General features: G+C 39.9%; 1 protein-coding gene across 4 annotated transcripts in view; it reads left to right on the top strand.

The window, feature by feature from the left end:
• zfr (zinc finger RNA binding protein) overlaps positions 1-17,095 on the top strand; it is a 69,205-nt gene that overhangs the window by 18,504 nt on the left and 33,606 nt on the right. For all 4 annotated transcript variants that reach the window (XM_072252303.1, XM_072252302.1, XM_072252305.1 and 1 more), the window contains exons 4-8: positions 3,709-3,979; positions 5,114-5,237; positions 6,448-6,666; positions 7,213-7,439; positions 12,415-12,603. In XM_072252303.1, coding sequence (XP_072108404.1) covers positions 3,709-3,979; positions 5,114-5,237; positions 6,448-6,666; positions 7,213-7,439; positions 12,415-12,603 — 1,030 coding nt within the window. The remainder of the gene's footprint in view (positions 1-3,708; positions 3,980-5,113; positions 5,238-6,447; positions 6,667-7,212; positions 7,440-12,414; positions 12,604-17,095) is intronic.

Genomic DNA, 17,095 nt, shown 5'->3' with positions numbered 1-17,095 from the left:
CCACTATTGTTACTCCACTGTTCAAAGAAGAATGTAGGCAAAAGGTAGGTAACTATTGGCCAGTTAGTTTAACATCTGTAGTTGGAAAAATGCTTGAAACTGTCATTAAAGAAGAAATAACGAGGCATCTGGAAAGAAATGGATCCATCAGGCAGACAGCATGGATTCAACAAAGGCAGATCCTGTTTGATAAACTTACTGGAGCTCTTTGAGGATATAATGAGCGTAGTTGATAGAGGGGAACATATGGACGCTATTTACTTGGATTTCCAGGAGGCGTTTGATAAGGTGCCACATAGAAGACTTAGCCATAAGATATGGATGCCTAGAGTTGGGGATGATGTATTAACATGGATATAGGATTGGTTAACTAATAGAAAGCAGAGAGTTGGGATACATGGGTGTTACTCTGGTTGGCAATCAGTGGTGAGCGATGTGCTGCAGGGTTTGGTGATGGGCCTGTAACTGTTCATGAGATACATTAAAGATCTGGAAGAGGGAACCAAGTGTAGTGTAAGTTTGATACTAAATTGAGTGCAGAAGATACAGAGAGTCTGTAGAGGGATATGGTAGGTAGGCTAAGTGAGTGGGCACTGGTCTGGCAGATGGATTACGATATTGGTAAATATGAGGTCATCTGCTTTGGAAGGAAACATAGAAGTGCAGGTTATTATTTAAATTGTAATAAGTTACAGCATGTTGCTGTGCAGAAAACCTTGGGAGTGCTTGTGCATGAATCACAAAAGGTTGGTTTGCATGTGCATCAGGCTATCAAGGCAAATGCGATGTTGGCCTTCATTGCTAGAGGGATTAAATTTAAGAGCAGGAAGATTATGCTGCAATTTTACAGCGTACTGGTGAGGCCACACTTGGAGTACTGCGTGCAGTTCTGGTCTCCTTTCTGGAGGAAGGGTATACTGGCTTTGGAGGCAGTGCGGAGGAGGTTCACCAGGTTGATTCCAGAGATGATGAGGTTAGATTGTGAGGAGAGATTGAGTCACCTGGGACTGAACTCTCTGGAATTCAGAAGAGTGAGAGGAGATCTAATGGAAACATAAAATTATGAAAGGGATGGGTAAGATACAGGAAGGAAAGTTGATAGGTGAGACTAGGACTAGGGGACATAGCCTCAATACTTGGGGAATAGATAGGAAGGAGATGAGTGGAAACTGTTTTTCCCAGAGTGTGGTAACTCTGTGGAATTCTCTGCCCAATGAAGCAGTGGAGGCTACTTCAGAAAATATGTTTAAGACAAGATTGGATAGACTTTTACATAGGGGAATTGAGGTTTATGGGGAAAAGGCAGGTACGTGGAGATGAGTGCATGGCCAGATCAGCCGTGATTTTATTGAATGGTGGAGCAGGCTCGACAGGCTAGTTGGCCTATTCCTGCTCCTATTTCTTATGTTCTTATGTTTTGAGACAAATGTTATTGGGGGCATTTAATAGGTAGTGGGAGCTTACTCCCATTACCACCCCCAGCTATAACAACCTTAAGGAGCCAATTTTCTCCCATAGTCCTTAAAAACCTCAAATAACGTGTTTGGTAACAATTTTTAATACCTGGCATTCCTTTTCCCTGATCAAAGCTTCAATATCTGTTAATAACTGTTGTTAAACTTGCCATCTTTGCCTCCTGGCTTTCCAGGGACACGCTGACTTTTTACTATATTGCTTATCAATGCCTCCTGTTCTTCAGATATTGTTCTTCCCACCCATCCTTGCAGTGGCTCCCAATTCTGCCTCTTCCAGCTGGCATCTTAAACTGTCAGAATCTGCCTTGCCACAGTTTAGGGGCCTATCTTGACGACCAATCTTGCCTTTTTCCATGACTATCTTAAAGCATATCAAACTGGTCACTGTTCCCAAAAGATTCCTTCTCAGAAATTCTATTCATTTGCTTAATCTCATTTCCTAAGGTAAGGTCAAGCATAGCACAGCCTGTCTTCCTACTCCTTCGCATTCCACCAAAGCGAAAAGGACTCCCCATGCACTTGAGAAAAACCTTCTTGGGTGGTTTTGTGCATTTTACAAATTCCTTCTCATTTAAGCCTCTTGCTCTGAGGCAATCGGAGTTAACATTAGACAGTGTGAAAATCCCCGACTGCTACAGCCAATTCCTTTTAACCCTTCTACGCTTTAGCTGTATAATTTAATTCCTGACTAGTGGGAGGCCTATTGTATCATCCCATCAAAATGATCACCACTGCATTATGTAGCTTAATTGTCTGATGCAGGCTTGCTTCCCCCCCCCACCTCTTTTGCACCTTTTCTATCATATCTTAAACTTCTATACCCAGAATATTAAGCTGCTAGTCCTGTCCTTCTCTCAGTCTGCTTTTGTGTTGGCAACATAATCCCACGGGCTGATCCATGCTTTCAGCACATTGCTCTACATGTGAAGATCCTTGCACTGAAATAAATGCAGTTAAGACTACTAACTGCATTGTGCTTCAGTATTCATCTCTGCTTACTCTTTCCACTGACGTATTGGAAGATGTTACTTTGTCTGGTGTTGAATACATTGGCTTTGATACATTTCAGTGTTTGATACCAATGAAGGTTAGGTGGAGAAGAAATGAGCAGTTTTGCAAACAAGTATTGTGCTCTTCTGCTTTGAATTATGTTGGTCTATATTGCAATCAAGAAATGTTGGCAATGTGTTCTCACATTTTGTGCTGAGTTGTGTCGTTCATGGTAACATTGAATAGTATTCCTGCTTGCCAATTTTGTTTAATTCAATTTTCCTGCAACCTGTACCAGTCTATTCCAGCCAAATTAATATATGGAATACAGAGTCCGAGTGTATCTTTTTCAACTTACAAGGATCAATATGCATTTATAGTCCGTATTAGTGAACTTTAAGAGGGGACATATGGGATGAAGAAAGCTGGTGGGTGTGTTATGATGACTCTGCATCTGGATATTGATGAGCTGATTGGGTGAAAAGTGAATCCATAGGGTGGTCTTGGAGAGGATAGTGATTCTCTAATTTTGAACCTTTGGGATCGTGGAGGCTGAATCACTGTGGGTATGTAAAGAGAAGTTAATAGATTTGAGGGACATGGGAAGTTGGCAGAGAAGTGGTGTTGAAGCCTATGGCATATTAACCATAACTGTATCGATTGGTTACAATGGAGAATGGTGTACTCTTGCTTTTATGTAGTTGGAGAAATGAATAATGTTTTCCTTCTGCTGCCCTGATCACTGACTGTGTCAGCTACAACCTAGGGCAAAAGTGAATTTGCTAGAACTTTGCACGGTCACTCAATATCCCTCTTAACTCAGAAGCAATTGAAAACTATTGAACTCTAAGGAAGTAGCACTTAAGTCTGTTACACTCTGTCATTTCTTGGTACATCTGCTGCCCCGTTCCTCTGCCCCCCTCCCCCCCGCCTGAGGTTACAAGGTTAAGATCAAAGATGTGAACCACTCGTGAACCCTGAGAAACGACAACATTCTACCTGATTGGAAAAAAGGTATTGCAGTTTATCATGTTAAAAGTCCAAGAAGCATTTTGGAATGGAACAGCTAAGGCAAAATATTTGAACTAATACATTAAATCTAAAGCAAGTTAACTTTTCTGTACCTATTGGATCCCACCAATCTCTACAGCATTTCCTGAGATGCAGCTTGTCAAATCAAATTCTGAGCATCCGTTTCAGGTTTTGTATTTCTAAACACTGAATGTTTTGTCTTTTTGACTAGCCAACAGCCGGCCACTGGCATTGCATACTCCCATCCAACCACAGCTGGCAGCTATACAGTCCACCAGGCACCAGTAGCTGCTCATGCTGTCACGGCAGCTTATGCTCCTGCAGCGGCTGCTACGGCAGCCAGACCAATCCCTGCTGCAGCTGCAGCCACCGCAGCCTATGGAGGATACCAAGCAACTCATACCGCAGCGGAGTACGGTTATACGCAGCGGCAACAAGAAGCCCCACCGCCACCTCCACCAGTCACCTCGCAGAATTACCAGGTATGGACTGGATCACTTTTTATAGCTGTATTTGTTAATTCTAGAGAGTTTTTCCCCACAAAGTGTCAGAGGAGGAAGAGAGATAAATTATTATAAGCTATCAGCACAGTGCATTTTTAATCAATATTTTTTTTAAATAGCTTGTCTGTTTATGTGAATCCAATTCAGTGCTTTGCATTGTTAGAATTGTAAAATAGACATCAATGTTTTTTTTCAGGGTATATAAAATATATGATGGGAGATTGGAAGTTAGGGGAATATAATAGCTTTATCATTTTGGAGAGATGGAGAAATAATTTTTGGTAGTTTGAAGTGTAACAACATGACTCATTCTTCATGAGCAACACACACAAAATGCTGGAGGAACTCAGCAGGCCAGGCAGCATCTATGGAAAAAAGTACTGTCAACATCAGCGTCTGTGGGTTTTCTCTTGTTTGTGTCACTCTTCATGAGATTGAACAATGAGGTGACTAGAAACACATTAGTTGTGAGGCCAAGGCAAAAGCATGTTAGAATAGAATTGGGTAGATATTTCAAATGGGGGGTGGGGAGGGGAGGTGTGGGTATTCAAGTCCGAGCATTCACTTTCGATACCATCCATCTACATTAGCTGCAGTCTGCACTTTCTACAGAATCCTAACTTGGGTTGCCAGCAATGTACGTGTTCCAAAAAATAAATAAAGAATTCCACATATTACTTTATCATTTTAAAATATTACGGCTATTATTTTTAGAGATATTGCTTATAGTTAGATTTGCGTTTTTGATTATAACTTGTACCAATTTCATAACTATCTAGAACCCATTCAGTTTTTATGCACATTGCTTAAGATGGATACTGGTACGGGTTCAGGTACTATGTTGTTGGGTGCCCATAGGGTTTTCACAGCAAGATACAGAAGTGGATTGCCAAGCCTTTCTTCTGCGCAGATACTGCTGATGATCTGGTTGGGACCCAGCCGGATTTGAACTCTGGCCATCTACCTCGAAGTCCAATGTTGATGCCACTACACCACTGGCTGGCCCTTCATATACTACATTAGGCCAAAATTTATTTTAAAAGTCTGCTTTTCAGTTCATATTTAAGAGCTAAAACGTTAAGATAAGGTTTTAATTGAACCCTTCTATTTCAGGATACTTATACATATGTGCGCTCTACAGCACCAGCAATAGCCTATGACAGTAAACAATACTATCAACAGCCTGGTGCTGCAGCACAGCCACAACCAACTGCTGCTGAAGCCTACTATCAAGCTGGTGAGTCTGCAACTCTGTTAAGAAATTAGAAATGAATTGACAAAATTTAATGGAAAGGAGAAGTGTATAATTGGCTGCAAGTTCTATATAGGGTATTTGGAACAAATGCTTCCTTTTGGAGCTCCCACTCCATCTGATGACAAAATAAGCCTCTACTCCAGGGGTTCCCAACCTTTTTTATTATGCCTTGGACCAATACCATTAAGCAAGAGGTCTTTGCACCCCTGCTCTACTCCATATCTTGCTAAGTTTGGGTGATATACTCTCTGGATATCATCAGCTGGGGAAAACAGAAATGCCTATTTGTTGATCTATGAAAAGGTGACTAGAGATGTAAATATAAGTTTAAGATAATGTGTTAAGAGCAAAATATTAAAGCAGCATTGAGCTGCATGGAGTAGCAGAATTGAAAATACACTTGGACTAAGATGTTAACTGTCCTGTGCTATCACCAGTGGGATCATCAGTTGATCTGCCACCTGTCTTCAGGAATTTTGGCTCACTTATGATCAAGACTCCCTCGAGGTGGTGGGCCAGCAGTGCTAAAGCACCACCTCCCACTGGTGACCTTAAAAACTTGGCATCTGCCTCTATCAGAGTTGTTGATCGCTTCCGTCCAACAGATAGCCTGCTCTTCAGGTGTCTATGCAACTACTGAAGGGTTTGCAGAAGATGGATACACTGTCCGACTATCTGCCCCTTGGGGCGTACTTGGTTCACACCCACGCTGATCCTGTCTCTGCTGCCTCAGCTATTGCCCTGCTGGTTGGCTTGATCTCTCTTCTAGTGAAGCCAAGGTCACACAGCCACTTCTGGAAAGTGAACGCAATAAAGTCACGGCAGCCTACTTCAAATGGATAGCATGAGACCTTCCACCCTCTGTCTCTGCATTCTGATCTTAATTCTGCATACTTGGTTAACTTGCGTTCATGGGCTTCATCGATGTTGTCTTCCCAGGGGACTGTGAGTTCACCAATAACCACTTCTTTGCTGGTGTCAGACCATACAATTGTATCTGGATGCAATGTGGTGAAAGCTATTTGCTCCGGGAAACTGCCTTTCCCATCCAGGTCGGCCTTGACACACCAAGCATACTACATTGGAGTAGATGAATTGTAGATTGGGTTTTGTGTGTACTAATGGTTTTAACGAATATTGATGAGAAACTACTGTTTTGTATCAATTCCTAAGAGTTAAGTTTTTGTTCCAGCTGCCAAGGCAGGATACAGTCAAGCTGCTACACAATATACACAAGCTCAACAGACTCGACAGGTGACGGCCATCAAGCCAGCTACACCAAACCCGACTACTACCTTTACTGTTTATCCTGTTTCGACTACTGTGCAGCCAGCAGCTGCAGCTGCTGCCACTGTGGTTCCATCCTATACACAGAGTGGTACATATAGCTCGACTGCTGTGACGTATACTGGTAAGTATAAAAGATAAACAAGCATAGATTCCAAGATGCAGTACCAAATGTGGTGCGTTCTGCTGATTTAAAGGAAAGGCACTTCGAAACTTGAGCCTTTTGGATTTTTTAAAAATAGATTGTTTAATGTTGGGAATCAGCTTTCAAGCTTTTTTTTTTGAATCGAGTAGCGTGAAATCAAATTTGTATATTGACTTTGATATGAATAGCTTCTCATGGACTTACATATTTTCATACACAAATATAAATTCTTGCTGTAAATCTCCCTTGATCCAGTTGAGTGAATAATATCTTCATGCAGAGTAATAACATGAAAAAAAATTCACTGGGTCATCAATTAAGTCTAACAACGTTAGCCACCAAGAACACAGGATTTGCTTTTTCAGCTTCAAGACGAGCATCCTACAGATATTAAGAAATACTTTAATATTAATGTCATGGTGATGAGTTTTCATCTGTTTATAATCTTTCTCTCAAAATTGAAATTCTCTTGTGTTTGAAAGCTTGGAAGTTCTGTGAGGAAATAACAATTTGTTTATTTTATAGGCGCTACATATGCCGGATATGAAGCTGCGGTATATTCTGCTGCATCTTCCTATTACCAACAGCAGCAGCAGCAACAGCAACAACAACAAAAACAAGCTGCAGCTTGGGCTGGGAGTACTTTCACTAAGAAAGTTCCTTTCCAGAATAAGCAGAAGCCAAAGCAGCCACCCAAGCAACCTCAGATCCATTACTGTGATGTTTGTAAGATCAGTTGTGCCGGGCCACAGGTAAGGATGAATTGGATTTTAAATGTGCCAGTGTTAGACTAATGTTAACTGTTGATTTATGGTTCATGGTTGCAGAATATTTTCTGCAACTGTGACTGGGCATGAGGTCAGATACCTATTGATCCTGTTAATCTCCAACATAAATTGGTCTTTGCAACCTTCCTGAAGCAGGATTCTGTTTTGTTGCTTGTAGAGTTCGAGAAGGTTTAGAATGTGAAATGCAGCAGTTGAGTTATAAGAAAATTTAGACTTGTATTTATAAATAAATGCTTTTATTTTGGTATAATCCATAGATTTCTGATTGTGGTACTCTTGTAGTTCTGTTGGATAGGAAGTAAGCTATATTGACCCATTAACGATGAGTGAGCTGTTAGGATAGTGAGTGATTGGACAAAGCAGCCCGGGGCTGATAGTATTCCTATGTACCAGCTACCCTATCTGATTATAGAAGTTGATGGGTCTGTCTGTTAGGTGTACTTTTCAAGCAGCCTTGATGGGTGACAGTTATGCACTTTATAATACACAATGCAGCCATTGTGCACTAATGGTGAATGGAGTGAATGTAATGTAATCAGGAGGTTTGGTTTGGCTTCTGGCTGCTTGAGTGTTGTTAGAATTGCAGTCTTCTAGCCAAGTGATTATTCATTTGTAGAGAATTTAGAGACTTTGGGAGTAAGGGGCTGAGTTTCTTGCTATGAAATAATTTGCTGAAGCCACATTTGTCTGGTTATTCCTGTTAAAGTTTTAGTAGATAGCAGCCTCTTGGGATGTTCCTGTGGAGACTTTCTAGTGATAATGCTGATTAATAAGAGCCAGTACTTAAACGATGATAGGGAATAATCCTTAGCAAGCTCTTGCATGATTTGAATGATGATGCCTCGCATTAGCCCTACCTGAATGAGTTCAAAGTAAATTTACTATCAAAGTACGTGTATGTCACCATAAACAACCCTGAGATTCATTTTCTTGTGGGCATAATAAATCCAAGAACCATAATAGAATCGATGAAAGACCGCATCCAACAGGACAGACAAGCAACCAATATGCAAAAGACAACAAACTGTGCAAAGACAAAAAGAAAGAAACAATAAATAAATAAATAAATAAATAAGCAATAACTATCGAGAACCTGAAATGAAGAGTCCTTGAATGTGGTGGTTCAAGAGCCTGATGGTTGAAGGGTAATAACTATTCCTGAACCTGGTGGTGTGAGTCCTGAGGCTCCTGTACCTTCCTGATGGCAGCAGTGAGAACAGAGTATGACCTGGGTGGTGATGTTGGGGGGGGGGTCCCTGATGATGGATACTGCTTTCCTCTGACATTGTTCTGTGTAGATATGCTAAGTGTTGTGGAGGGCTTTACCCATGATGGACTGGGCCATATCCGCTACTCTTCGTAGGATTTTCCATTCAAGGGCATTGGTGTTTCCATACTAGGCTGTGATGCAGGCAGTCAATATCCTATCCACCGCACATCTACAGAAATTTGTCAAGGTTTTGGATGCCATGGTTGAACCTTTGCAAAATCCTAAGGAAGTAGAGGTGCTGCTGTACTTTTTCATAATTGCACTTATGTGCTAGGCCCACGATATGTCCTGTGAAGTGATAACACTGAGGAACTTAAAGTTGCTGACCCTCTCCACCTTTGAGGGGTGATAGTATTGAATGTCGAGCTGTAGTCGATAAAGAGCATCCTGATGTATGCATCTTTGCAGTCAAGATGATCCAGTTGAGTGAAGAGCCGATGATCAGCACAGCTCTTTAGTACTTGGCCAGGTACCTAGTCTGCGCCGGATGCTTTCATGAGTTCACCCTCCTGAAGGATGCTTGTACGTCAGCCTCAAGACTGAAATCACAGGATCATTGGGGACTCTGGGAGTTTGTGATGGTTCCTCCATGTTTTGAGAGTCAAAGCAAGAATAGAAGGCATAGGGCTTATCTGGATGCAAAGCCCTGTTGTCATCTATGGCGCCTGATTTTACTTTTTAAGAAGTGATAGTATTCAAGTCCTGCCACAACAATCGAGCATCCTTCATTGATTCAAATCTAGTCTGGAATCGCCAGTTTACCTGTGAGGTGGCTTTTGGGAGATCGTACTTGGGCTCCTGCAACTTTCTTGGTTGTCAGACTTGAATGCCTCTGATCTATCTGGCCCGCAGCAGGTTGCAGATCTCATGGTTCTTCCATGGCTTTTAGTTGGGGAAGACTGAATGATTTGTGGGGACAGACATGTTTACCACTGTGACAATCATGGTATATTTGTTCAGATCCACAGATAAGTCCTTGAACACGACCCAGTCTATTAACTTGAAGCAGTCTCGAGCTGCTGCCCTGTCTCCTACGACTACTTTTTTTGTTGTTCTCATCTCAGGAGCTATGCTCTTTAGCCTCTGTCTGTATGCAGGTAGAAGGACAGCCAATTGATCAGATTTCTTGAAATGTGTTCTGGCATGGTGCAGTAGGCATTCCTTATTTTAGTATAACTGTGGTTTACTGTGTTGGGAGCTCCTGTGCTATAGGTGTTGATGGATCTGGACAGGGAATTTTTTCAAACAAGCCTGGTTGAAGTCCCATACTATGATTTGAAATGCATTGGGATGGACTTTTTCTTGTTAGGTGATGGCATATCTCGAGTGCTTGATTGTAGTTGCCTACTGGTGTAAACTCTGGTGAGGATCACAGATGAGAACAGACAGCATTTGATCGTTATGCATCCAGGGTTGGGGAAACACAAGTTTAACAGACTGTGACATCGGAACACCACTAGTAGTTTACCCTTTGGGTCTGATCGCCATATCTGGCATGCTAGGAGCAAGTCATGTCTTGGTTAAACATAGAACACTACAAGCAGCACACATAAAAATTACTGGTGAACGCAGCAGGCCAGGCAGCATCTCTAGGAAGAGGTACAGTTCACCAGTAGCTTTTATGTGTGTTGCTTGAAATTCCAGCATCTGCAGATTTCTTCGTGTTTGCGTTTTTAAATAGAACACTACAGTCTCTCCTTTCCCTTTGACGCAGCAATCTTGCCCTCAGGTCCTCAATTTTGGTCTCCAGTGACTGCACATTTGCTAACAAGATGCTGGGTAGAGGGTGTCACATGTCTCTGTTTCAGCCTGGTTTGGTTCCCCCCTCCCCCCCACCTGTCTTGCTTCCAGCCATGGCGATGAACTTTGGTCTGCTTAAAGGTGCTGTACTGATTGTTTGAGAGTCAAGACCAGTGAGATCTCCAGAAGATTGTGAAACCTGTAGATCATTAAGTTGATTTAAAAGTACATTATGCAGAGGGAAATTACATGCTATAGTGGGAGTAATTCAGGAGGTATATTTAGAAAACCATAAGACATGGGAGTGAATTAGGCCATTTGGTCCATCGAGTTTGCTCTGCCATTCAATCATGGCTGATCCTTTTTGCCCCTCTTCAGCCCTGCTCCCTAGTCTTATCCCTGTAATCTTTGATGCCATGTGCAATCAAGAACCTACCAAGCTCTGCTTTAAATATACCCAACGACCTGGTCTCCACAGCTGCCTGTGGTAATAAATTCTGCAAATTCACCACCCTTTGGCTAAAGAAATTTCTCCGCATCTGTTTTAAATGGACGCTACTCTACGCTGAGGCTGTGCCCTCTTGTCCTAGACTACCCCACCATGGGAAACATCCTTTCCTCATCTACTTTGTCTAGGCCTTTCAACATTGGAAAGGTTTCAATGAGATCCCCCCCCCCCACCCTTCTAAATTCCAGCGAGTACAGACCCAGAGCTATCAAACATTCCTTGTATGATAACCCTTTCATTCCTGGAATTAACTTTGTGAACCTCTGAACCCTCTCCAATGCCAGCACACCTTTTCTTGGATGAAGAGTCCAAAACTGTTCACAATACTCGAGGCGAGGCCTCACTAGTGCCTTATAAAACCTCAGCTTCACATCCCTGCTCTTGTATTCTAGACCCCTTGAAATAAATGCTGACATTGCATTTGCCTTCCTCACCACCGACTCAACCTGCAAGTTAACCTTTAGGGTGTTCTGCACAAGGACTCCCAAGTCCCTTTGCATCTCAGATTTTTCTTCCCATTTAGAAAATAGTCTGCCCATTTATTTCTACTACCAAAGTGCATGACCATGCATTTTTCAACTTTGTATTTCATTTATCAGTCTTGCCCGTTCTCATAATCTAAATCCTTCTGCAGCCTACCTGTTTCCTCAACACTACCTGCCCCACCACCAGTATTGTACGTAGCCTGCAGATCGTGGTTCACTAGCGCTATCTTAGGGACTGCAGTTGAGTATAGTGTGATAAAGATGAACTTTATCTGTCACATGTACTTTGAGACATGCATTAAAATGCACCGTTTGCATCAAGGATGTGCTGGGGGTAGCCTGCAACTGTCGCCATGCTTCCAATGCCAACATTAAAGTTCAAAGTAAATTTACTGTCAAAGTACATATCTGTCACCATATACAACTCTTCATGGATCAAAGCAGCAATACTGGAACTGCTCTAAACGTACAAGCTCCTTAGAGGCAGCATCAGAATTGACTCTGATGCCCCAAACTATAATAGTGTCACTCTAACTGCTGCGCTATTGTGGTGCCCCAATATTTCTGACAGATGAAGAGATTTGGAAAGGAAAGATTGGAACTGGAAAGGACTGGCTGTTTCTTTTGGTTATTTGGAAATAGTGTGCCAATTACCAGAGCATAGAGTAGTGTTACTGAGTAGTTGAAGTGGACATCATTTTATTGAAGAAGTGAAATTGGATAAATATTTGGTTTAGAAAAATGAGGCAAGTTTATGGAATTGTCATTTGTTTTAAATCAGTAAAGACCCAGAATAACCTGACATTTTCCCTCTTTTGTACATCTGTTCCCCTTTTGAGCACAACAAATAATGGTTTATTTTCACTAGCCTTAAATTGGGAAAGTTATTCATTGCTTACCATTCAGGTGGAAAATCAAAACTTTCTTCTTCCTCAGACTTATAGAGAACATTTAGAAGGACAAAAACACAAGAAAAAGGAAGCTGCTCTGAAGGCTACTAATCAAAGCAGCAATACTGGGACTGCTCGAAGCATTCAAAATCAGCTGCGGTGTGAACTCTGTGACGTCTCCTGCACTGGGGCTGATGCATATGCAGCTCATATTCGTGGAGCAAAGCATCAGAAGGTAAATAGTTTGCACCTGTATAACCAAGAACCTTTAATTAAAAAAAAAGTGAGTAAATTTCCGTATATGCACTGGCAATGCCCAGAATGGTTAACTGACATCTTGTACTGATTTTCTCGAATTAATGTTTGGAAGATGCAGCATTGGAGAGGGTCCAGAGGAGGTTTATGAGAATGATCCCAGGAGTGAAGGGGTTACCATTTGAGTGCTTAATAGCTCTCGGCCTGTTCTCACTGGGGTTTAGAAGAATGGGAGAGGAGCTTTAATTCAAACATATTGAAAGGGCAAGATTTGAGTCCAGATGGATTTTCTGGAGAATTTTATAAGGCTTTTTCTTCACTAATTACATAGCAGTTACACTTAGTATTTTTAGATTCTTTCAAATTGGATAGTTTGCCTCAATCTTTTTATAAAGCTTCTATTTCACTTATCCTAAAAAAGAACAAGGATCCAACTGAATGCTCTTCATATAGGCCAATTTCATTGCTTAATGCAGATACTAAAATTCTTTCCAAAGTTCTGGCTTATAAGGTTGAAAATATTTTGCCTTCTATTATTTCTGATGATCAGACTGGATTTATTAAAAACGTACATTCCCTTTTTAACATATGCCATGTATTAAATGTTATTTACTCCCCTTCTCAGGAGATATCGGAATGTGTGATATCCTTAGATGCTGAGAAGGCCTTTGATTGGGTTGAATGGAATTATTTATTTAAAACCTTAGAAAAATTTAATTTTGGACCAGATTTTATTCAATGGATTAAATTATTTATCTCCTTCTGCTCAAGTTCTTACTAATTTTCAAAATTCCAAAGCATTTAAATTTCACTGTGGAACTAGACAAGGCTGTCCGTTGAGTCCTTTGCTTTTTGATTTAGCTTTAGAACCCCTTGCTATTGCTTTTCGAGAATCTAATGATATCCGTGGTATTTCAAGGAGAGGTATCACCCCACAAAATCTCGCTTTACACTGATGATATATTGCTTTTTATCTCTAATGTTGAGATTTTGTTACCTTGTGTACTTTCTTTACTCTCCCGTTTTAGCCAGTTTTCAGGATATAAATTGAACCTACATAAGAGTGAATTACTTCCTTTAAATAATTTGGTATCAATTAATACTAATCTTCCTTTTAAAATTGTAAGGAATCAATTTACTTATTAGGGTGTAACAATCACTAAGAATTACAAATACCTCTTTTAAGGAAAACTTGCTTACTTTATCGAACCATGTAAAAAAAAGATACTAAATTGGTCACCTCCTTCAATATCGTTGATTGGACGAATTAATTCTATTAAAATGAATATTCTACTTAAATTTAAATATCTTTTTCAGGCTTTGCCCATTTTTATTCCTAAATCCTTTTTTGACTCTCTTGAATCTGTTTTATCCTATATATGGAAAAATAAATGTCCTTGTTTAAATAAAGTTCATCTTCAAAAACCTAAAAAGTTTGGAGGTTTATCCTTACCTAATTTTAGGTTTTATTACTGGGCACTTAATATAGGATATCTTGCATTTTGGCTATATTATATTAATGGTGTAGATTGTCTGGTATGGGTTTCTTTAGAAGCTTAATTCTGTTATTCAGTTTTCTATTATTTCTCTTCTTGGATCCTCACTTTCTTTATTTGTCAGTAAACTAACTGATAATTTAATAGGTAAACATACTATAGGTATGGTAAAAATAGGATCTGGATACAATTTAGAAAACATTTTGGTTTATTGAGATTTTCCCTTTCTAGTTCCATTTATTCAAATTTTGTTTTTTAAACCCTCCATGACTGATATAGTTTTTAAAGAATGGGACAGGTTGGGTATTAAATGTTTTTGGGATCTGTTTTTTTTTTGGAGGAAATCTTTTTTCATTTGAGCAATTGTCAGCTAAATATAGCCTACCCAAAACTCACTTTTTTTAGATATCTACAAATTAGAGGCTTTCTAAGATCTCAATTATGCACATTTCCTATAAGCTCAGATAAGAACTTACTAGAGGTAATTTTTAATTTGACACCTTTTTATAATGGTTCAATATCTAATATTTATGGTATGTTACTGGAGATGAGGAATGTTCCTTTAGACATAATTAAGAATCTCTGGGAACAAGACTTACAACAATATCTAAGAAACTTGGAAGGAAATTTTTAAACTGGTTAATACGTCATCGCTATGTGCTCGCCATTCCTTCATACAATTTAAAGTGGTACATAGAGTCCATATGACTAAAGCTATCTCGTTTTTATTTGGATATATCTCCCTACTGTGACAGATGCAATAATGGAGAAGCTTCATTAATTCATATGTTTTGAACTTGTCCATGTCCTGAAAAATATTGGAAGGAAGTTTTTCAAACTTTGTCTTTACTTTTCAAAGTCAATTTTAAGCCTAGTCCTTTGATGTCTCTATTCAGTATTGTTGCAGGACAAGATATCAAGTTGAAGACATCAGATTTATATATTTTAGGCTTTAACTCTCTTATAGCTAGGAGGGTGCTTTTGTTTAAATGGAAAGATGTTTCTCCTCCTACTCATGCTCAATGGCTATGTGATGTTATATCATGCTTAGATTTAGAGAAGATTCGTTGATCAATTTCTGAATCTTGTCAAGACTTTCAAACGTTGTGGGGACCCTTTCTGAATTATTTTCAAAACTTTCAAAACCCTCAATTCATTGTTTAAATTTAGATGTTGATTATTATTAATTTTTATTATACGAGAAGGTATTTTACCTTTTTTCTCTCCTTAATAAACAGCTTCGGTCTTGGTAGGGGTTAGATTTTTTTTTGTAATAATATTGTAATTAGTATATTTCAATATAACTGACTAACCTACATGAATACGGGGTAATGAGATTGTTATTACGAATAGATATAATGTAATTGGTAGTTGTATTTTTTTTTGACCTTTATATATACTTTCTTGTACTTTGTATTCTCTTATGTAGAAACTAATAAAAATATTGAAAGAAAGGACAAGATATAGTGGATATGGCAAAGATGGTTTCTATAGTGGGAGAGCCTGGGATCAGAGGGCAGAGCCTCAGAATAGAAGGATGTCCCTTTAGAACAGAAATGAGGAGGAATTTCTTTAGCCAGAGGGTGGTAAATCTGTGGAATTCAAAGCCACAGCTGACGGTGGAGGCCAGGTTATTGGGTATATTTAAAGCAGAGGATGACAGGTTCTTGATTAATAAGGGTGTCAAAGGTTACAGGGAGAAAGCGGGGGATGGGTTGAGAGGGACAATAAATCAGCCATGATGGAATGGCGGAGTAAACTCGATGGGTCAAATGGCCTAATTCTGTTCCAATGTCTTAATTGTATTCCCTTTGCTCCCCAACAAGTTTCCATTTCCTCCCTAATAGTTGTCTGAATTTGGGTCAGGTGTTGCATTCTTACTTGACCCAAAGATGAAGTTCTGACCACGTGTGTGCTAACACCAAACCTAGTTATTCCTTTCTGCATAACACTGCTTGATTTCTGTCTTTCATTGTTTTTCTTGGCTTGACCTGACTGTTCATGTGTATGTTTCCCATCATTCCAGTTTTGAACTTAAGCTTATCCAGGATATTCAAGCCCCTGTTTGAACTTTCATCAGGCATTATTTTTCTGCCTTCTGTTCAGTGAACAATGCTGACTATTTGTTAAATAAGAGACAAATTTAAAATTCATTGTTTCTGATCCTGAAGTGACATTAATGCTTGCTATCTCAGTAACCTCTTTCAGGTCTACAATCCTTGAATGTACACTTCACATCTAGACTCTTGTACATCATTTATTCATTTCCCTGGTAGCCACCTGAGACAAATTCAAACTTAGTATTCTTATTTGAGAGGTCTTCAGTGAGCCTTTGTACAAATATTCAGGTCAGTGGCTAAGCAAAAATATCTTGGGTCTTTGCAGCAGTGGCTTGAATTTTCACAATATCATTCTGCCATTGGCAATTTCCGTTGCCAGATCTGCCTTTGAAATTTCCTATTTGACCATTTCTGGCTACTTCTTCCTTTAAAGTTTATAAAACTTCATTCTGACTAAATTTTGATTACCTTCCCTAATAGCTTCTTTGTCAAATTTTGATAACATTTCTGTGAAATGTTTAATGGGCAAAACAAATTTGTGTAATAGTTGTAATTCCATTTGGCCCACTGCATTCGTAAATTGAGAATGGATTTGCATGCAAGGCTCTACCATTGTTGGTAGAATCTCAGGTGGTGACAAGAGGGTGTACAGGAGTGAGATATGCCAACTAGTGGAGTGGTGCTGCAGCAACAACCTGGCACTCAACATCAGTAAGATGAAAGAGCTGATTCTGGACTTCAAGAAGGGTAAGATGAAGGAACACAAACCAATCCTCATAGAGGGGTCAGAAGTGGAGAGGGTGAGCAGCTAAGTTCCTGGGTGTCAAGATCTCTGAGGATCTAACTGGTCCCAACATATCAAGGTAGTTATAAAGAAGGCAAAACAGCGGCTACAGTTCATTAGGAGTATGAAGAT

The sequence above is a fragment of the Mobula birostris genome, chromosome 3 (genome assembly GCF_030028105.1).
Source record: "Mobula birostris isolate sMobBir1 chromosome 3, sMobBir1.hap1, whole genome shotgun sequence".
Classification (NCBI taxonomy): Eukaryota; Metazoa; Chordata; class Chondrichthyes; order Myliobatiformes; family Myliobatidae; genus Mobula; species Mobula birostris.
The sequence above is the reverse complement of the archived record's forward strand: the minus strand, read 5'-3'. Positions and strand labels throughout refer to the sequence as shown.